The sequence below is a fragment of the Apis mellifera genome, linkage group LG9 (genome assembly GCF_003254395.2).
Source record: "Apis mellifera strain DH4 linkage group LG9, Amel_HAv3.1, whole genome shotgun sequence".
NCBI classification, from domain to species: domain Eukaryota; kingdom Metazoa; phylum Arthropoda; class Insecta; order Hymenoptera; family Apidae; genus Apis; species Apis mellifera.
Window position 1 is genome coordinate 2581105 of NC_037646.1, and position 24622 is coordinate 2605726.

Here is a 24622-nt window from a genome sequence, read left to right on the forward strand (position 1 = left end):
TTAATTAGAGAAATTTTTATTTTAGAAAATTTTTATTTTATAACTGATGTTTGTTAATATTTTATTTATTGTGGATAATATGTTTATATTTGTAATACATTCGCGAATAAATTAATTTGTGGAAAGAATTATTGTGCATTCAAAGTTGTACTTTTTAAATTTTTATTAATTATATAGGTTCATTTATTTGCAATGATTTAAATCGATGAATATATAATATAGTTTCATGATATATTGTATTGCATATATTTAAATGAATATATATACACATATCGGTCATTGAAGAGAATCAGCAAGCATAAACAAAATCATGTAATCAAAATCTGAAGGAATTAATGTCGAATTTAATTTTGAGATACAAAATAAAAAACTATTTTTTTTTTTAATATATTAATTTATTTATGAAATTATTCAACATTTAATATAAAACATTGCATTTAACATTAAAATAATAAATACAATTCATTTTTATAGAAATAAGTAATCAGTACAGCAACAGTAAACTAACATTACTAAATACTAATATATCAACGATTCTAATACTAATAGTTCATTAACCAATAACTGAAATTGCAGCATCTATTATGTAATTTTGTCTATTTATGTTAACTCATCTCGTTGAATAAAATATATAAATTCTAATAAACATCAATAAAGTTTCATAAATGTAACACTATTTTAAAATTCTTTTCTTATTAAATTTTATTTTATATTTACATGATGGTTAACATCGCTGTTAATATTATTTGATAAATTAAAAGAATGAAATATCATTTATAAATAAAACAGATATTATAAATTTTAAAATATTAATTTTAAAATATTAATTTAGATATAAAATTTTACAGGATTTAATATCTCACGTTCTGAAATACCGACTTCGAGAGACAGTGTTTCTTACGCCATCTGCGATTTACTACGGGCAATATAGAAACTACTTATATATTCACTTTATCCTTGAAAAAGATGTACATAGATTCAGGATGTTGATACAATGATTTACAATACACTTTTAAATAATCGATTCTAGGCAAAACAAACACAAGATTAGAAATATAAAAATGTCAATTGTTAATTTTAATTTTAATTTGATTTATTTCGTTAATGTGTTAAATATAAGTATTAATAAAAAATCATTATTGTTAAAAATTTATTCATTAAACGATTTTTTTTGATTTTTTAATTTTATTTTATTTACATATATGCAATTATCAGTAATTAAATAAATTGATACAAAATGATTATACTTTCGTAAGACGAGAAAAGGTCGAATTAATAGACACTCATTTCGATGGAATAAGAGATACTAGATTCAATTAAGATTAACTAGGAAAATTGCTGGTATTCATCTTAAGAAATCACTTGGATGATATTTCAATTAACAGGAATTGCGGCCAGTTTTCTGAGAGTTAATATTCATTGGCAATAAGTGATACAGTTTAGTGAATTGGAAAACCTTAGTGAATTGTCCCTGACTTTGATACTTATACTGGTATTACATATTACTTACAATGCTATTGCGTCTTTTAAAAAAATTAGTTCAAACTAATGTAACAGGGTAATAAAACTATGCATACTGATTTTTTCATGCATTTTAAATGAAACTAATGGCAAGGTCAAATTATATATTTTTAAAACTTCATAGTTGAAACAGTTTATTTCATTGAATCTAAAAAATAATTAATAGTAATTATAAGAAACAATTTATTTGCTTTTTATTTTAATTTATTGTATATATAAGATTTTTAATTGATAAACTTTTTCAATGATCTAATGAAAAAAACATTTGAGATAGAATTTGATATTAAATCATCTAAAAATTGCATTTAGAATTATTTAGAAAAGTTTTAAAAAGTTAAAATTACTTTGATTTCTTCAAATAACAAAATGCAATTTTGATTATATAATATTATTTTCACAGCTGATTTTAAGATAACTTATTATGATCTTTCAACAATCTTTAATTTATTACATGTTATATTTAATACATATTATATAAAAATATAATATGATAACGAATGCATCAATGTTTGATTCATGCATTAATAAGGAATTTTATTCTATTTCAAATTTAATCTAATAATTTATTATATTTTGATAAAATTTATTGTAGCAAAATCTTATATTAATTAATAGTATTTTTTAATAATTTTTTTCATTTTGAATAATCACAATCATTTTTAAATATTAATAAAATAATATTAATAAAATTATATTCGTGAAAAATAGTAGAATAATTTTAGTAGTTAAAAATAATTATTATTATTATCAAAGAAATAATTTAAAAAGAAAAACAAACGAGAAAAGAAACGAGATAATTGCAAATATTAAGAATATAATATTTTTTAAAAATTCTTATATTGTATATTATATTGTAGTATTATTAAATTATTATCAATTTATTTTTAAATAATGAAATTATTCAAATTAAAAAAATCATAAATTAGCGTATTTTCTTTTTAAAAAAATTTAACATATAAATTAATTGTTTGATACAAATTTGTTAAAAATTTGTTGTTTGAAAAGAACATAATCAGGATTGAGCATTATCGAAATAAATTTTAAAATTCGAATAATTAAAATTAAAATTTTTATTAATTTTATTTAATATATATTATATCATGTTAAATTATTTGAATATATTAATATATTCGAAAAATAAATCATTACTTAATATTTTATATTTTAATTTAATATTTTAATAATTTTATTTCAAAATTATAAAAACATTTTTTCTTGATCAAATTTTTATTCCCTAAAAAAAAAACAACTTTTCCTGCGTAGTTCTTGAATTCCTCGATTCATAATCTGAAATGAAATCTGCGTCTCTTACATGCACAAGAAACTTCATTATTCCTTATCTCATATCATTACTTGAAATAATAACAAACAATCGATGAACAAATCGTTTACTCTCCGAACGAGATTTTAAAATTTATTTTGCAAACACATTTTTTTCCCCAACAAACAAAAACCCATTCTAATCGAATTAATTATCCCTTTTTATCCGCTATTTTTATCTCAAACAAAAAAAAAAAAAAGCTCAATCAATGATCAATTCAAAGTGCAAAGACCAGAGGTAGTTGACTAGATCGTCGTCACGTGCGGAACGTGACTTCGTTCTCCTGATGTTGTCGATACACGTGACCACAAACAGGCAGTCATATCTATTTAATAATCAAAACGAAAACCGAGCCCACTGTCTCATCGTTTCAACATTATTCAACGATTCGTTTCCGCCCCGTCCACGATTCTTGCACGTATATGGCCCCCGTATCGATCCATCGCGAATAGTGTCAATAAGGAGCCATCAGATCCATTTACACGCATTTATGCGGTACATGCTCCGTTGTAACGCGTCTAATATTAGCCTCAATCAGTGCCAATAAAGGAGAAAATAGCGCGACACACGCGCTATTATTTATCCTACGTAACGTACACGTGACACGCGTCTCTTCGTCAATATATATAAAGGTATCTTGATCTTGAACGGGATTAATTCGAGGCGGGCATCTTCTCCAGAGAAACGAGAAGCTTCGCGCCCCTTCCCTAAGTTGTTCTATTTCTCGATCGTATCTCGGCGTGGATTAGCTGTATCGCGTAAAAAAAAAAAAAAAAAGATCGTAAAAAAACTTAAACGAAATATTTATCGTTCCATTGTACGCGAATGTGAGATTACAAATATAAGAGGGAAAAGAGAGACGTTCCCATTCTACGGGCTGATCGTGCGCCGAGAGAATCGAAGTTCCCATCCGTATCGTAGCTCAAGAAAAATATTTACTACTACAAGAAAGATACTCGAGGATCAAATATAGAGAGGAATTAAAAGAGATAGAATGCGTAATCTAAACACGCAGAAAATACTCAAAGACGAGGAATGTTTCGAGATAATCCGCAAGAAGCTTCACAAAGATTCGATGGAGGATTTCTCGTTGATCACTTACGAGGTGGTGCCCATAGACGAGGTGAACGGTTTCATGGGCCAATATTTCACCTTGAAAGCAACCGTCGCTTCCCCTCAATCGCCATTGGAGACGAGGAACATCAACTTCTTCACGAAATTGCCACCACCGATGACCAGTCCCTTATACGATTTTATTCAAAATTACGGCGCATTCAAGAAGGAGGTTGCCCTTTACACCACGGTCTTCCCGGAGGTATTGGACGATCCGGACAAGAGATACATTCCAGAGTGTTTCCTTGGCCTGGAGGATGACGTGATCGTACTGGAAGATATGGCCCATTGCGGTTACGAGATGACCGACAAATTCAAACCGTTCGATTTCGAGCACTGCAAGATTCTGATGAAAACATTGGCAAGATTTCACGCGAAATCGTTGATCTTCGAGGAATTGTATCAGAAAAGTCTGCACGACAAATACTCTCATTGTATGCAAGAAACGTTGTGGCCTTTGAAGGATGGCCGCGCCAAGGCTACGTTCGACGCCGCCGTGAAAGGTATCGTTTCATTGATAGATTTGATACCAGAGTTGGACGAGGAGCAACGAAAAACGTTCAGCAAAAAGGTTAATGACTTGTGTGCCGATCATACCAACAAATTGTTGCCGTCTATGAAGCACAAAAACGTATTATGCCATGGCGACCTATGGGCAAATAACATTTTGTTCAAGTACGATAGTGATGAGAAACCTGTGGAATGTTGCCTTATCGATTTTCAACTTGCCAGGTAATTCATAACGTATCGTCTATAAAAGATTAGTTTTAAGTGAAACTGTTGTGTTTTCGAATTAACTGTGATTAATAAATATATTTTAAAACTTAATTAGATTTCAACGATGATATTTTAATAAAAAAATATTTTAATTAAATTAATAAATAATATTTTAATTTTTCGAATTGATAATATCAAAAAATGATTTTTATTGTTAATAATATTTTAATAATATTCTCACACAAATTAAGATTAATTTTTAGAAAATTAAATTAAATTTGTCAAATATAAAAGAATTTATTCAATTCTCTCTAAGTATAAATTAATAATCGATAGAAAATTCTAAAAAATTCTAAAAATAGCTAAAAAAAAAATAGCTAAAATAAAATTTTGTAATAATTTTCAAAGTTTATTTAAGCTTTGATTGCTCAAAAACGAAACTTTAAATGAAAAAATATGTTGTATGATGATTACTGTATATAACATTTGTTAGAAAATTTATTAAATTTATGCATATTTCAAAATAAAATAGATAGATAAAATTAATAAAATAATTATGTAAAGAAATAGAAAAAAAAATAAATTAAAATTGATTTTAATTAATTAATATAAATAATTTTATCTTTGAGATAAGAAATTGCAAATTTCAAAACATATTTAATAAATAGAAATCATTCAAAATCTAGAAACTTCAAAATTATCTAAAATACAAAAAATTTTTAATTCTAGAACTTACGAAAATATTATTTTTGTTTAACTGTAATAATGATTCAATTGAATCTGAATTCAGATATTAGATATTTTTATTAGCTCGATTTTATTATTCATTTAGAAAAAAAAATAGTAATAATAAAAATCTTTCGCTATTATTTTCTGACTACGAAATTAAATTTAAAGAATTTCAAAAATTAAAATTTATTAAAATTTTAATCCTTAACAAGATACAAGAAAGAAGAAGAAAAAAACTATTACATGCAAATCTCAAGAGTTTTTCAAAAATTTTAAAAAATTTCAGATAGAATCTAAAAAAAAAAAAACAGATGATCCATCTATATCTGATAAATATTGTTTCTATTACAGATACAATCCACCAGCTCACGACATACTTTGTTTCCTCCAATTCACAACGACGCGGCAACTGCGCGAGAAACACGGCAAAGAATTGTTCAAGATTTATCATGAATCAATGACCGAGGCTCTGGAGGAAGCTGGTTTGGACATTTCTACCGTTTTCCCCTGGGACGAGTTCTTAGAATCCATCGAGGATTTACGTGTGATGTGCATTATTCACGGTGTGTTGAACATACCGATCATGTTGTTGGAGTCTGCAGCTGTTAACAAATATTTCTTAAACGAGCCAGAACTTCTGGAAAACATTCTTTATGTGGACAGAACACCTTTGCTTTGCGAACAAATGAAACATGTACCCCAATACCGTGACAGAATAATGGATGCCCTGCTAGAATTATACGATCATGTTGCTGGTTAAAGAGATCGATCGAATCGAATCGATACAAATGGAAATTAGAAAATCTTTTATCACTGTAGAATATCAGAGATCACGCATCAATATAAGTCGCTAACTTGGAAAGTAAGCGGCGAGAATAGAGAGAAGTACATAAAACATCGAGGAAATAACACGATTGATATAAATAATACAATGTGTTGACAAATCACATTCCATTCGAAGAAAAATATTGTTGACACTAATTGTTTATTTATTTTCAGTGTTTAAAGCAGTAGAAATATGATCACGATGATTTTCTGACTTTTTATAGTTTTTATCTCGACGTTAGATTAATTTTTTTATATCTTTTCATTATTTTATTCATAATCAAGCGAAGAAACATTAGACGAATGATTGTTTTTTATTTTTAGAAAAAAAAATTAGAAATTATTTATTTTGTTTTTGTTGTGACTAACATTTATTGAAATTGTTTCATATTTCGATATTTTGTATATGTGTTTAATCATTAATATTCATTGTGAAAAAATTATTTTACAATTATACGGATGATACATTTGAAAATTGTAATTATTTTTTTCATCATAATTAATATATCATTAGATTCAATGAATAAGTTATCGACTGAATCAACACTTGATATTGATTGAATTAAATTGTACAAATGGAACGTGCTTGATGGTGGGATTTAATTCAAAGGCGTTGCTATTATTATTATAATAATAGTTAATGTGAAAAATTATTTCATTGTTATTAAAATAAACAAAATATATTGGAATTAAATTGTACTTGATTTTTTAAATACTAACTTAAAATTCTAAATATTAAGAAATTATAAATAATTATTAAATATAAGGCATTAATATATTCGTGATACGTTTTTGCAGGATAAATTCTCTAAAAATCGAAATAAATATAAAAGTTTATATATAAAAGTATCAATTAAGGCATATTTATTAAATTATAAAAGCAATTTAAATTAGGTAAAGTGAGATGGATATATGTATAGAGAGATGGCGCTGATGAAGCTATCTCATTCTATCGTCATCTCCGTCTCACTTAATTCAACGTAACCTTCAATTAATTATAATTAAATAAATTATAATTTAAATTTTCAACCAACATTTTTGGGTACTAATTTTTATATTTGTTTTTGTCTAGAAAAATTAACTATTTAAAAATAATATTCTTATAAATCTAAGAAATTTATAATTTTACATTAAGAAAATAATTCAGTATCTTTACATTAAATTACTTATAATTCTATTTATATTACAACTTATTTAACATCTTAAACTATCAGTGCAAATCACTATCAATCAATCAATATTTGACAAATATTTGACAATTTGAAATGATAAAGATAATTTATTAAATTTATCAGATTTATTTAGATCGTTTCAAAATTATTTAGCAGATATCTATTTTTAAAAATAGGAAAAACACAAAAAAGCATCTTCATTACATTAAAGTTATTTTTTTTAATAAAAAAATTTGAAAAAATTACGAAAATAATAACGAATAAAAATTGTACAGTTTTCTTTTAAACAAATGGTAATTTTATTTTAAAAAGACATTTTTAATATATTCTATATTTGTATTTATTTCTCTTTTTTTTTTATATCAATTACATAAAATAAATTCAAGCACTAAGGTATAAAAAAACTCCAAAGCTTAATTTTATGTATATAATTATTTATATCATCAATTATAATGAATATATAGTTATATACAATATTGAATCTCATTCTTTAACAATAACATCAACAACATGATTAAACAACGTTCCTCATTGGTACACAAATTGTAAATGTACAGATAAAAAAGCATTAGATGAGGTCAATGAGGCATCGAAGGTGGCGTACGCTCAGCGCGCCTTAATTTTTTTTTCTCTCTTTATACATTTTATAATTTCCATATATATTTCGAATCATTTTGGTATTTTGTTCGATTTGTTTTTTTTTTTTCCTTTTTTTTTTCTTTTTCTTTTAACGTTAATTGTATATATATATGCAATATAATTATATATTATATATAATTATATTACACATATATATGTATATATATACTTCGTTTAGATACACACGTCTCACATACACACAAATGCGCCACGTGTATCCGTGCGACGCACGAAAATACGATTACGGGTGATGATATCGATTGAATCGGTGCATGATTTAATTATTAAAGATAGTGCATGAATAATTTGTATCTCGCGAGTAGCCAGGCACCAGTTTCTTCTCGAGAAAGAGAGAGAGAAAGAGAGAGAAAGAGAGAGAGAAAGAGAGAGAGAATGTGTTTCTGTCTGTGTGTGTATGTGTATGTGTGAATGAAATAATAAGTATAAAAAAATAATCACTTTTCTTTCTTACGTAAAAAATCGAACTAAATGTGTACAACTGTAATTTAAAGGGAAAAAAATATTAAAAATTCAAGAAATATTCACCCTTTTATCAAGTAAAAATTCTACTGCCTGGCTCGTCCCACGCGACGCAAATCTCGACCAATCATCTAAAACTCTACACAAGGCTCCGACAAATTTCTTTTTTTTTTTTTTTTTAATCACTTAACGAACGATTTCCACAAAATCTAACGCGCAAACTTTTGTTTTCATTATATAATCGCATCAAGGCGAGGCAGGGTCATCGAGAGTCCTCCATCTTGATTTACGCGATTCTAAAAGCCGCTAAATTAGTCAAACAATTATATGAGAATTGACTTTTATGAACAAACTTTTCTCTTCAAAAAACAAGATCGTTCGATTACGAATTGTAATTTGTTTATTTTTATAAAGTATGCGTTTCTTTCGTCCTTTAAGATACTTTATGCTCGCTCCTCGAGAAATCGAATTTTTATCAATAAACGAGTCTAATCTGTCTTTTGCTTTTTTTTCTTTTTTTTTCTTTTATGAAATTTTCATCGTGGAATTGCCGATGAAGAAGTAGAAAGAGTTCAATTACAATTATGGTCGTTCTTTGTTACAGTTCTCATTGTTTAAAAGATTCCTCGAAGTCCGATGCAAAGTGGTCAGTTTGGAAAAGAGAAAAAGAATAGCATTGTCCATATAGCGAGGAGGATAACATATAAAAGAATTTTCGTAATTAATCATTGGAAATGTGATTTTCGTTCGCTTTTCATAGTTAGTGACTCACTTTCAGCTTTATCTATTCTTTATTAATTTTTGAAATTTACTACAATATTTTGATAATTTTAATTTGATCATGATAACGTCAAATTATCATGTCTCGATACGAACACAAAGAAAATTTATAACATTTGAAATTTTATAATTAAGATAAATCAATAATCACATAGTTGATTGGATACTCGAAATAAAACTTCGTTTGCTATTGTTCGATCGATATGAGAAGAATAAGAAAGCTGAAAGCGATTCATTGACAATCGTTCATTTTTATCGTCATCGTAACATTACATTCGCAATCGATTAAAGGAGCGCATTTAAATATCGATTTTGACATTAAAAAAACAGAGAGAGATCGATCGGCGTTCTCCGGATCGATACAAAATAATAAATAACGAAAAATCAAAAATAGAATAAAAAAAAAATGAAAAAATACTTGGAAATCAGGAGCAACGAATGACACTTATTGCGGCTGATGCTGCACATTGTTTAGTTATTATAATCTTCTTCTTTTTTTTTTTTTTCTCTTTTTTTTACATTCATCAAGCTATCCGATTCGCACGCCTCACCGGCCCTTCTCGCCTTAATCGAGCCATACATAGAAAGTTATATACAACGATATAACACGAACTGCAGTGGCAGTGAATAGTGCATATGGATATATTGCAAACAGTAGCAATGGCGGTGGCGGCGGCGACTCGTAATCGCGATACACGGCAGCGTCTACCACAGCTACTTTTTTATATTCTCTCTTCTCCCCGTTAATATCGATCCGCTACGTCCCATTTGCACATTTTTTTTTTTTTTTTTTTTTTTTTTATTATTATTATCCCGTAAGTTAGTCTGAATTTTAACGATCGAGCACAGAAACCGATGCTTTTTTCAACGTGTATCATATTGGTCGGATCACACGATACATTTCCATTTCCTTTACACTCCCCGTGTTACTTTGCTTCCGCACGCGCGAATCGTTTCCCCTGGTTTCCTTTTTTTTTTTTCTCTCCCCCCATTCTTCTTTCTTCTCACGCATTTCGTCGATGTAATATCACTTTTTTTCCATCGTGTGTGCATGTGTGTATGTGTGTGTATGCGCGCGCACATGTGGGTGTGTATATACGTGTTATGTGTGTTTATGCGTGTTGTGTGTGTGTGTTTATGCGTGTGCGCTGCGCGCGTGTACATGAAAGAAAGAAAGGATGCGCGTGTGTGTATGTACCTTAATGCATCTGTATCTGTGAATCCATACCGTATTGTGATTGTGTTGCCATATTACATGCACTCGTACGTACTTTTTTTTTCTCTCTCGTATGTTATATCATTACGTGTGCGTGTTTCAGTCATGTTACAGTGACAGAAAAAAAGGGGGTTGGGGCGGAGCGGGGGAAAGAGCAAGGAAGAAGTTTTGTGTATAGGTGTATCTGTGTATTTCTTATCTTTTTTTTTTCTTTATGTATATTTTGTATGTATATATCTTATTTGATCCGTTTGTTTGTTTGTTTGTTTTTTTTTACATACATACATATATATACATATACATGCATACAGACATATATACATACATACATACGTGTATACGTATATGGATGTATGTACACATATGTACGTTCGTATGTACACACTCGTGAGTTTCATAAAAATATATAAAAGAGAGTGTCTATGTATACATATATATGTGCATATATACTTATAACGTATATTTAGTCGTATCGATACATAATCGATTAATACTCAATTTGTGTGGAAAAGGGTATTTTTTTTATCGTAATTATTATATATATTCACACATATACATACATACATATATATACACATACACACGTGCATGCATACACATGTACACGCATACATATCTACACACAAACACACACACATGCATACATATACACACGTACAAATATGTGTATATACGCGTACATAAGTACCCGCATACGTATACAATTATATACACATATGTATATACATGCATAAATGTATACATTCATACATACATGTATACATACATAGATACATACATACGCACGTACGTGCATAAATTCATACATAGATACATACATACATACATACGTACGTACCTACATACGTACATACATCCATAGATGCATACACGTTTATGTATAGAATCTGTACAAAGTGCTTGATTGAGATTTTTTTTATCATTAGCCGCAAAAGAAGACACTCAAGGTAAAGTTTACATATAGTCCTGCACTCCTGTTCGTACCTATCTTTTGTAACGCTGCACATATCATTTGCAAATTGTTTCATCTAAAACTAAGCATACGAGGTGATTGTTGCATGTATAACAGACTATAACCTTTTTCTTGATTACACAAAAATTGAAATAAAATATATATCATACATACATAATTAGCAAAATAAACACGCTAAATTAATATTCGTTTCTTTTTAGAAATATCGTAAATATCTATCTATAATATTTGCTTATATTTGTTTCGTTAAATGCAAGTAGAAAATATAGTGCTTTGTATTATCATTAATCCTTTTTCATTATTTGTGTAAAAATGCTGCAATAATGGAATAAGAAGATTAATATTTTACAAGCCCATTTAGAGAAATAACATATGTGTATATACATAACCGTGCTAAATATTTTATTTTTCTGGTATAGATTTATATAATTAAATATGATGTCAACTTTTTATTGCATACGTATGTAGTTACAAAAAAAGTTGTAAATCACGTTTAAAAATCACATATTACATTCAATAATATAAATATCTTTATCAGTGGACTTGCACACTGATCACAGAGTATTATATAAACTATTTATTTCAATATTTCTGTATTTATAAATCAAGAAGAGAACAGAAAAACGGAGAAGTGTACATAATCATAACAAAATTAGATATACAATGATAAAATTGCAAATATGCTAAATCATATATCACACTTCTTGTAAGTCTTTCATTTTCAGAATAAAAGCTGTGGTCTGCTCTAATTGCACAAATCACCTACGTACATACGCATATACAGATACATGTACATATATGTATACATATTTCCATTTGCTGACAAGGCAAGATACAAAATCACGATACAGGAGACGAACACACGACTGTCTTTGCAAAGTGAACAATGCATTTACAATGAAAGGACCAAAACGGTGGTTCCTGTCAGTGCGATTTATATCTCAATCAATAATCGTATTTCTTCCTCTTTCCTCCTCGTTCCGCATTTTCGCTTATAGTTTACCGTCAAATGACAACATATTCACCTGTTCTGTACCTATTTACATATCCTGAATGAGCTACAGCGATGGTATACGTTAAGTCGCGAAGGCGATTACAATTCCTTAGCGATCAGCCTTGAAGATGTTCTCAAGCATTTTTATTAGTTAAGCTGTTTTGCTTCGCATTGTTTTAAGTATATCTTTTTTTTTTCTTTTTCTGTTTTCTTCCTGTACTTCTTCTGTATACTGCTGAATGCATAAAGGGCCGTGGGATATACACAACCGTTTTACGCTTCAGAGATAAGCCCGTTCAGTCCTTATTCAGCCTTCCATCGAAGACGTTATTATTTCTTCGTCTTACGAAGATTTAGAAACCTTAACGTGTAGCTACCCTCGGACCGTTTTTCATCATACCGCATCCCGGTATCCCTTTTGCCGTTTCTATATTTCTTTCTTCCCCTTGCAGATTATTCCTCTTTCGTCCTCCTTCTTCTTCCTCCTTTCTCTCTTCACATTTGTCACGATGCTTCTTTTTTCTTTCTCTACAATATTTTTTTTTACCTTCTTCTTCTACTCGTTATCACAAACAAGCCTCAACGTAAAAAATGTTCGAACACGATGTGAAAATAAATCACGCAGCGATAAATAGCAAAGAACAGAGAAATCTGTTGGACACACTAAAGGAAAACCGAATCAGTTGTACTTAAGTATCGACGAAATTTTCACCAGTGACACACTATGTAACCAGCGGAAAAAACGGACGTGTTGATGATACGTTTCTATGGACGGGGTTTGCGATAATTATTCGTTGAGGGCATCGTACCATAATGCCAGCCAATCTAGACTAGGGACGACGGGCGGCATGATGGCTTCCTTTGCGTGATTAGATATAGGAATAAGGTCCGTCGGTGAGGGCGCTACACAGCAACAGTCAGGAGGCGTCATCCTTTCCCCGAGCTCCTCTGCTCGGCTTATATTCCAGACCTGGGTCAAATTGCATCAGCACGAAAACCTATAAATTATCGAGAAGAAAAAAAAATAAATAAAAAGATTATATATACATATTAAAAGATAAAAATATTATTATCTTATCGTATAGAAAATATATTAGATTAAATATTTTTTTGATTATTTATATGTTATAGTTATGATTTGAGAAATACAGTAAAAAATTAACAAGTTACAAACTGATTATAGATTATAAATTATTCTTTTTAAATTATTTTAGACAAATATTTAATAAAATTATTTAATACTAATCCAAATATAGTTTAAAATATTTTTAGATATGTTTAGAAAATTAAATTTCAGAATGGTTCATTTTAGTTTTAGTTATAGATTCGTGGAGCTTGAATCTTTAAGATTAATTAAAATAATAATCAATCTTTGCATTCTAACAATACTTTCATACCTGATCTGTAGGCAATAACGTGAAATCATCTGGAGGATTTGTAATGACGTATCGTTTAGAAGAAGCATCGCACGATGAGCTTGTATCTCGAAACCTAAAATTGTATCAAGAATTAGTCGAGGTACATTATTTTTGGCAAACATAAACTTACTCGTTAAGCTAAGTACATTAATATGTACGATTAAACTAAACTAAAACTAAAACTAAAACTAAAACTAAACTAAACAGTTGGCAACAGTAAACTAAACACTAAACAAATAAGTGATACAAAGACAATCATAAAAAATGATGAGTATTTGTTGGATGAAGGCAACTTACGATCGTCGCTTCTTTTTTTTTTTTTTTTATTTGTCATGACGCAAAAACGCAAAATGCAAAAGTGTGCGGCAAAAAACCAAAAGTCATAGTAAGTACAAGAAATGGCATATAGTAAAATATAATTAATGGCAATATAATTAATATGGCAACAAGATGAAAGATTTTTCAGAAGAAAGATATATATACATATATTATGTATACATATATATATCTATATATATATATATATGCATATATATATATATACATATGTGTGTGCTATAGAATATTCATGTGGTGTAATCCAATAAATACCATCGAGAGAAGGAAAAAAGTCCGGTACCTGTACCTGTACAGACCAATGCACAGCATTCCATATGACTTTAATGCTGCGACAAAGAGGTCACCGTACTTGCCTCCTTCGCCATACTGGGCTAATGGCCCGTCGTACAACGCGATTTGACCAACTCGACATCGATCTCTATTGGCCAAACTATCAGGTGTGCTATAAATAGAAATAAAGAAATAAATAATAAGGATCATGACTTTTCTTTCACACGTAAAAAAGTATTAATATTTTCCCTTATGAACAAAATATCATCATGATATAAATATGTAATGAACATTAATGTATCATAAAATATCTAATATATATGACATTATAGATGATATATTATACATAAGAACTTTTTAAGCAATTATGTCATATATGGTATATATGTCATGGCTAAAGTTATTACATAGCGTAAATGACTGATATTCGTATTATAGAAATTTTTATATAAATATTCATTTGATACATAAATCAGAATAATTTGTATTATTGTAAAATGAATATTTTTAGTAATGAATTGTAATAATATTTTGTAAAATTTATGTGATATTGTGATGTTTCATTATTTCTTATGGTATGTTTTGTTTCATACGAAATAAAAATAACAAAAGATTAATTTTTGTAAAAATATAATCTATCGTTTATTTCCTAATAATTTCCTGCTTTTGCAAATAAATGTTTCATCAATTTCGGATATAATATATTCTAATAAAAGATATATGAAATATTATGAGACATCATAGCATCGTATAAAGAATATTATGATGTTAAATATTTCCTTTTTACTGTCCAATTATAAAGAAAAGCAATATCTACTGAAAATTCATTTGATGAAAATTAATATAAAATTTAATGGCTTTAATTAACATTTTATGTAACACAATTACGCGTTATATTCTTATTTATATTTGCTAGCTAAAGACAATAAATATTTTATTAATTTTTTCAAGAAAATATTACGTTATATTTTAATACTATTTAATATCAAAATAAAATACAAAATGTTATATTATATTATTTTCTAATTATTGTCTTTCTCTATAATTGGATAATATAATATAGAATGAACAACATGATGGTAGAAAAAATTAATTAAATCTATATTTGAATAAATTTTAACTTACCTATAACCTCCTCGTAAACCTGCTCCTTCAGCAAGAATTAATTCTAACTCAGGCGTTGCTCCACCAGTGATTAGAGATCGAATTAAAGTCAGCGCGTTCTGATTGAAATATGTCTGTCGAAAAAAGAAAAAAGAAAATAAGTAAAAGAATTAATACATAGATATAAGCTACGAAGTCAAACCTTTCTCCTAATGTACGATAAATAAATGATAATATGTGCGATAAATTGCCTATTAAATATTAACACTTTCACGATCGAAGAATGCAACTAACCGTCGACATTAATGAATCTAATACGCTGACGGCAAAGGCAGTACCGCAAGCAAACGGTTGGGTAAGGTACAGTTCTGTGTCCGGATCATCGTCGTCGTCCTGGTCAAGAAACTGCACGTTGCTATCGTTTACGAGTTCTATAATGGAAAGAAAACATTAAGGTGTGTATCAATATTTGTATCATTCATTATACATATATATTTTACGTAATAATAGCTAAATTATTTATTGATCAAAATTTCAAGTATATTATTTATTAAGGTAAAGTAAATATTTAATTTTATAAATATTGAAAGATTCATCGACAAATTTTATTCTTCACATTTATTAAAATTTTTCATTTATATATATATTATAATTAAATATTTAATTAAAAAAATTTATATATTAATTAAATATGTTCAATGAAATATTTTAAAGTGATAAAATGATATTTTTTATTTAAATTTTTTAATTAATTCGTGAAAATAGATTCATAAAATTTTAGGAAACTTTGATATAATGAATATAATGCGCATAAATAAATAGATAATTAAAAAAATAATAATAATGAATTTGACGCGTTATACCTGTTATCATTGGCACGTTTGCTCCATAAACGGATCCTCGTCGCTGCAAAACGATTGGGCTGCCAACTGCGGTCAAATTACCTTGTTCATTATTTGCTGGAATTGTCACTTAACATTTAATTATTGTATACGCGATAGGAAATATAGAAAAATGTTGAATTCGAATTATTATTATTTCTAAAATTAACTCTTTAGCTACCGTAGTGAAATTCTTCAATAAAAATAACCGAATAAAAAAATAAAAATTTTAATAGATATTATAAACTTACATCTTTAAAAATTTAGAAATTATTGCTCGGCAATATATATTAAGAGCAAAATTACGAAATTACGAAGAAGATGAATACTTCACAATAGCAGTTAAAGATTAAAACTAATATGAATACCTTGGCTCAGCACACCAATGGTGTCATCGAAAGTCATAGCTTTGATATTAAGGGACGCGAGGATGGCTTCCTTGTCGGCGAGGGTGGGGTCATCGTTGCTAGGCACTTTAGCCGACAGGATACAACACATGTCGCACAAATTCACGTTAACGGCACGCAGATCTGCTCTGCTTAATGGTGAACCCTGCAAAAATACAGATATTATTGATTGTAATTATATTACAAATTCATTCTTACAATTTTAATACAGAGAAATTTTCGAAAGAAAATTAGAAAGAATTATAATACACAAAATATTTGAATATTTGAATGAAAAATATTATTCCAAATTATTCATTAATTTAAACAAATGAAATAACTTCACAAATTACAAATATAAAATTCACTTGCATTATTCACCAATGCATAAATTTAATTTCATTTTTCAGTCGAGAATTTTGACTATCAGACTATCAACTGATGTGCTGTTTATATATTCATAGAAAATTCAAATGTAAAAGAAAAATATACAATGTGCATATAATATGCAAAGAAACACAAAATGTCAACTACAGTGATCATTGTAATATCTTGAAAGTAAAACAAATTTCAAATCAATTAAGTTTTTATGTTTTATTAATAAAAATTCAAATTTGCACAATCATCCGCACTATCTTAAAATATATAAATCTTATACGTATATTCAAAATATAACAAAAAAAAAAAATTAAACGAAAAATATCTCTTACGTTTAACACCGATATCTTCGGTAGATTCTGCAACATCTTCCACTCGCGGCGGATGTAATCCACAGACCCAACTATTACTACGTGTTTAAGCTCGTGGTAATGAAAATTGGAAGCTCGTAATGGCATGACAAGGTTTCTCAGTCCGATGAGAGGCGAGTCGGGATCGGCGAATAGGCATACGACGACATGTCCGTTCAAGACTGTCATCGCCGCCTGATTACGATCCAATATGCAGTCTTCGAGGTTACGGGATGGACTCCAATGGAACATACCCGTTGAATCGTACTTCATTTCGGTCTTCTCGAAATCGAAGTCCTTCGCCTGATCGTCGGCTATTCCGACTTGAAGACCACCGTTGTTGTTCACGTTCGTACCACCCGAGGCTCTGCTCGTCGGCCTAAAAAAGATAAATTTCACTTTTTATCGAGTGATAAGTACCAATTGTTTTTTGTATCTTGGTAAAGTATTATTTGATTAGAACAACAAAATACTAATATGTTAGAATATAAGATATGATATCTATTTGATATAATTTTCCATGGCTATTTTATTTTTTGAATAGTTGTAAATATAGCTAAGCTAATCCTGAAACGCTCAAGCGGATAAACATGAAAATTATAGTAGTTGAAGAAGCGATAAAGTAATGATAATAATAATATTATTTAATTAATTAATACTATCGATTTTTTAAAAATATTATAAAATGTATAAAAATTTTAAATCGATATGAAATAAATATTATATGATCAAGAAATATAATTTAAAGTTTTGTTTATTATTAAAGAAAAAGCAAAATGAGAAATTGTTGACAGGACAGAATGTTACAGATATGTGGAATAAATTATTTGAAACATTAATATAATAAAAGTAACAGGTACATTTAGATTTTTTGTTTTTTATATTTTATGTAATAAAAGAGAAAATTAAAATTATAAGAAAATTATAGTAGATTTTAAATAATAATTTAAAGCTCTCTTAATGGAACGAGAGTAAACTTATTGCTAAACCTTAGTAATACTGAAAGTGATCTCTGTTTAGTTTGAAAGCATACATTTAGGCGCAAGCGTTTAACACAGAAAATCCTATCTGGATACATATGTAATGCGTTTAGCAACAAAGCATTATAGCAAACGTATATATCTAGACAAATTGAACCATTTGAAATACGTGTTCTTTGAAACACTTACGTTCTATGAAATTGATTTTTGTTATGAATGTATAAAATTATAAAATATAGTTAGCTTACTATATTATTAAAATTTTTTATTTTTTTCTTTTAATGAAAGAATAATGTTCATGAATATTTTTTAATTTAATAATTATTTTTTAATATTTTTCAAATTTTTCTTATTATTTCAAAAAGTTTAAAAATCACTGACCACTAATGCTTAAAAAATATTTAATTTTGTTTGATTTCGTTATATAAATGGATTAACTTATTAACTATATTTTATCAATATTATTGTATATATGTATGATTTGTTTTTTGTATTAGTGTCGAGCAGATTCGTATCATAAAAAGATAAAAAGATAAATCGAAAATAATATTTCTATGTAGATAAAACTTTGTTTTCAAAAATATTAACATTATTAATTTAATAAATATTTTATGATACATATAAAAAATATATATAAATAGAATAACAATGAAATCATTGAAAAGAAAAAATTAATATAATTATTATTACAAAAAATAATCCATGTTCATTTTCTATACTGAAAATATTTCACATATGTACATATGAATGATGATAAATGCTTTAATTACACAAGCAATCAATGAAACATTCGCATGCAATTCGCAAGCAGATTTCTATATCGCATAACGAAATTAGTGTAGAAAAGAGAACATAACGGCTTAACGTGACAATTAACGTAAAAATAAGAAGCGTACATGAGCTTTTTGACTTCGTAGGCGAGATGGTAGCCAGGGTATGCGGACTCCTCTTGCGATCTGGAATCAGAAGGTATTCGTAACGTTGGACTCCTCAATTCGTAGATGCTCTTTTCTTCGTTCCCCATCGAGTAATATTGAATCGTATATATCAGAAATAGAATTAAAAATTGAATTTATGAGCAATATGATAATAATGGTTCTCGTTAGTGATCAAATTACAAAATTTTAAATGTTTCATCGATTAAAATATAATTTATGATTAATGATTTATTTTTGAGAGAAAGATATTGAAAAGAAATGAAATAAAATTACGAGAAAAAAATTATATCATATAGTTTTCTGCAAAAAATATCTATATTCTTGTCAAAAAATTTACAAAAAGCAATTTGTAGTTTATACTAGCTTATTCAGAGCTTATTCAAAATGTTCCAGATTAAAACTGACAAATTGTATTGATATATTTGACAAGTTATTTTGAAATAAATATTATGTACATTGTGAATCAATTTATTTTTTATCTAGAGATATAAAGAATGAAGTAATATAGATTACAATAAAATGCATTCAAGTTATTTAATTTTTAATTTATTTGATTTTTAATCACAATTAAATTTGTATATATTTGAAATTATGTATATTTTACATTGATTATTTTACATTAATATATACTGATTTTAAAAAATAAATAATAAATCTTAAATGTATCTGATTATTTGTATCATTTAATTTTTCACATCTCGAGAACAAAGATAAATTAAACCATGATTTGTTTCAACCTACATTTCCTTTAAAATGATTTTTCAAATATATTAGCAACGTTTTAGAATACCCTGAAATAATAATCTCTAATCAAAAATATTTTTAAAAAAATAGTTATTAAAACAAATTCCATCAAGAATAAAATATTGTTATTATTCTAATTTCATTTTAAACAGTGACTAATAAATTTGATAATAAGCGGATTTTATCGCACAGGAATTTCTCGCGATTCAGCGGTATACAATAATTATAGAAGCACAGATGAGCGGTTTATCCGTGCGGGTGAAAGCTGACCTTTAGATATTGTAGGGGAAGGAAAATAGGAAAAGAATATAATAATTTTATACTTCATGGATTGCCATGAAATTTATTAACATGCGACATATATATATATATATATATACATATATATATATGTATATATATGTATAAGTATTAAATTGGGGAGGAAAATAAATTATTAAAATAAAAAAATTATGCTTGTCTTCATAATATATAATTTTATATAATTATTATTAATTAGTTTTAATAATTATTTTAACTCAAGAAATGATATATTTCTAAATAAATTCATTATATGAGCTTTTAAAATATATGTATTTTAAAAATCAAAAATCATACTTAGATACTAAAAGAAAGAAACTAATTATGAAGCAATAAATAATTATAATGTACATTTTAATATTTCATTTAAATTGCGGATTTTTTACCTAATAATACATATATATATTTCATATTATATGACAAATATAAAATGTTTGACTAGCACTGCCCAAAGATTTAAGGATAATTTTTTTGAATTAAAATTAAACGAAAATTAAAAGTTTAAAAAGTTACGTTTCTAGTCTTCTATTTTAGTTATTGAAAATTAAAAATCAACAAAAATAATCAAAGTAAAAATGAAATTATCAAACGAGTATATAAAATAATTTAAAAAGTGATAAGCACAATGATTCTCAAATGTTTACTTTGTATATTTACTATGTAAGTTTACTTTGTATAAATCACAAAAAAAGAGATAACTACATTTTATTTGATATTATGTAAATTACTTTTTGATTAATCTTGAATAATATTGATTGAATAAAGATCGAAATTTACATCAACTTAAGATAATTTTTAAATTGATTGAATATCCTTACATATGAGATAAAATATATCATTAGTAAGATCGTTATAATATTTTTCCAGAAGTAACTACTTGTCACATAATTTACTTTAAATCCTATTAAAATTAGTAAAACTTTAAATCGCTATAATTCTGTGGAAAGTGATTTTTAATTGACGAATGAAAGATTGTTAGAAGCGCGAAATCTTGTCCTTTAAAATACTTTTTCATTTATCCTGATACGATTTCCGGTTTCCGAGATATCGTCGTATAAAGAAAAAAATAATTTTTAATCGTTTATTATCTCCGTCTTTGTCTTTCGCTAGAAGTTTGTCTCTAACCTATTCTAAACTTCAGACACATGACAGACATGATTCCTGGAAAAAATGTGTGCATCTCCAGGAAAAAATGTAGGTCACGAGGCTCGCGGGCTTATTCATAATCTCCGCACTGTCTTAAGCATTATGGACGCTTTGAGTCTTCATATTTGACGCATTGAGTCTTGGTAACCAATTGAGATATCACAGGATAAAACAAAGAGTGACTTTAATGGCATGGTTTTTTCTATTTCCTATTATAAAATTTTTAGTTTCTTCTCGCGATTTTTACGTGGAAAGTCAAAGTTTCATTTTTGATTTTGCATATATTGCAATATCTTAATGCAGAATATATGAAAAATTTAATACAATTTATAGAGAATTTTATTTTTTTTTATTTTAAAATTTAATTTTATTTTATATATTTTATATATATTATAATACGAACAATGATAAATATATAGAAGAATTTTATATAAATTTTGATGGGATCATAATTGAAAAATACAGATAAGTTGCTCTTTGCTGTGTTAATTTAAGAATCATTGTGTTTTCCGTTGTTTAAAATGTCATACATTTGATAATATAATCTAATCAATATTTAATTATCAATAACTAAAAAACAAAGATAGAAATGTAATTCTCTTATTTTTGATTTTCGTTTTACTTTGACTTGATCTATTAAAAGTTTGGATATATATATATCCTATGTATAATAAATTTTGTAAAAAAAAAATATTCCAAATACATTTCAGCTATATAAAAATCCGCTATCTAGTTATAAGTAATAAATTACTGTAAAATAAATCAGATATGATTTTATAAAATTTATAAACTGACTTTTTTTATATACAAGTCATAAAATCGACATATAGAATTGATATTATTTATGAACAAATTCTTAAAATTTAGAAAACTATAAGACGAATAAATTTGAATATGCTATTTCATAATAAAAATTAAATAACATATAACATAATTGATCAGAATGCAAACGATTGAATTTATGAGAATGATTCTGGATCGCATGGAAGTTCTCTACCGAGAATATTAATATTAATAAGTTGAAAATTTATGTAATAACAATGTTTATCATCATTTACGTTATGATAACTTTTAAAACATGCTGATTAAATTAAAATAGATGCAGATACTGTTTAAAGAATATTGTGTTATTGACATCATAGTGCACTCTGTATAAATGAGAAATTATTTCATACAAGTTTTTAGATTAAGAAAATTAGATTGTATTTTGTGAGATAAATCATAGTATAAAGATAATTGCTTTGATGTTTTATCAGGTTATTCAAATTACAGTTTAGAATAATTTTAATAATTAAAGTGATGCATCATTGCAAGTACACATCCTCTTACAAATCTTAGGATATTTGTTTTCTTAAAGTTTCAATGATTTTTTTAAATGAAATAATATTATTATAATAATATTATAAGTGATAATAATTTTTTTTCATCTATTAAATAAATTAATATATCCAAATTATTGTATTTGATTTTATTTTAATCTGAAACATCTTATTATAAATAATAGATAAAAATTGCATTAAAAAAAAAATTAAAAAATTTTGATATTAATATTATATTATCATGTTTTTTCTTCGAACATTTCCATTATTGACTTTTTTTCACTTAATATAACTTTTTTTAATAAAAATGAATCTAAGATTTTTGAGCGGATATGTATAATATAAAATACATGTTTATACATTAAAAATTAATTAATGCAGTCTGAATAACCCGTTCCACATAGTTTACAAAAATGTTGTGTACAGAAAAGCTCGAGTTGTTCTAGTCGTGCAAATATAGGAGAGAAACAGTATCAACTTTAACTTCGTACAACAACAGTGAAAGTGCGTATTACAGACAGAAAAGTCGAAAAATTCACCACGAGCTACTATACATTTGTGTACATATTGTGTATAAATTGAATTACACTGTATATAATTATGTTCGTATTAATCACATTTAATTGAACTTTGAGTGCACAAAAAGTGTTTTTTTTTTTTTTTATAAGACGTGAAATACGATCAAATTTTACAATAAAACACAACGATACTTTTTTTTCTTTCAATGAAATACGTGTATCTAATTCTCAGTAGTGAAATTCACACACGGTTGTTAATTCTGAATGAGATACTTGAGCCACAGAAGTCAAATTAATTAACTCTCAAATTTCACACAATCCTTGTTTTTATGTTAAATTGTCATTGTAATTTGATATATTTATTATTGATTTACATTCCAAATTTTATTAATAGAAAATATTTAAAAATTTTAACAATATACATATATATATATATATAAGTATGTGTATGTGAATATTTAAATATATATATGAATATTTAAATAATAGAAATTTTTGAATATTGAAAAGTATTGAATAAAATTATTAACTAATCATTTTGTCACAGTATAAAATATTTTGAATACATCTATCTCTGATGCCAAATGTAAAAAATTTTAAATCTTTATGTTAATGTTAATGTCAAGAATAATATGACTGATCAATTCGTCTTCTGAATGACTCATTTATCGTAGAAGTGATCGAAAGTGTGAACAATGAATAGTGAATGCAAGGACGAAGCACGTCCGTATGTATGGTGAAGAGAAAATAATGAATGTTTAAAGTAAAATGAGTACCTCTGATTGTACGGTTGATTTGGACTGGATAAACTGTCATTTGTCGCTCGATTCACATTCGGTTTCACTTTATTCACTTGTTTCGTTGAATTCATCATGGTCATCCCGACGGAATTCCGGTGATTTCTCATCGCTATAATATAATACAATGATATGAGTTTATACATATTTTTTTTAATTTCTCATTAATATTGTATTTCGAGATTACCGATAAGAGTATGCTTAAATTATTGAGAAAATTTAAATAACTAATTTAAATAATAACAATCAATTTAAAGATTGTGTTAAATTTAAT

At 27.0% G+C, this 24622-nt stretch overlaps 2 protein-coding genes across 39 annotated transcripts in view; one reads left to right on the forward strand and one right to left on the reverse strand.

The window, feature by feature from the left end:
• Positions 1-3341: 3341 nt before the first annotated feature.
• LOC552326 lies at positions 3342-6905 on the forward strand. Its single transcript, XM_624701.6, has 2 exons — positions 3342-4687; positions 5753-6905. Exons 1-2 carry the CDS (start codon positions 3837-3839, stop codon positions 6159-6161), a joined length of 1260 nt encoding a protein of 419 aa, XP_624704.1. The 5' UTR covers positions 3342-3836; the 3' UTR covers positions 6162-6905.
• A 2071-nt stretch (positions 6906-8976) lies between these two features.
• LOC413994 (calcium-activated potassium channel slowpoke) overlaps positions 8977-24622 on the reverse strand; it is a 120026-nt gene continuing 104380 nt past the window's right edge. For 28 of the 38 annotated variants that reach the window (XM_026442888.1, XM_026442884.1, XM_026442898.1 and 25 more), the window contains 10 exons: positions 24328-24460; positions 19483-19542; positions 17589-17985; positions 16861-17044; positions 16475-16570; positions 15906-16042; positions 15633-15745; positions 14518-14679; positions 13878-13971; positions 8977-13478 (listed from right to left, as the gene is read on the reverse strand). In XM_026442888.1, the coding sequence (XP_026298673.1) occupies positions 13398-13478; positions 13878-13971; positions 14518-14679; positions 15633-15745; positions 15906-16042; positions 16475-16570; positions 16861-17044; positions 17589-17985; positions 19483-19542; positions 24328-24460 (1457 nt within the window). In that variant the 3' untranslated portion in view covers positions 8977-13397. The remainder of the gene's footprint in view (positions 13479-13877; positions 13972-14517; positions 14680-15632; positions 15746-15905; positions 16043-16474; positions 16571-16860; positions 17045-17588; positions 17986-19482; positions 19543-24327; positions 24461-24622) is intronic. The other 10 variants (XM_026442889.1, XM_026442918.1, XM_026442919.1 and 7 more) reach the window with 6 other exon arrangements.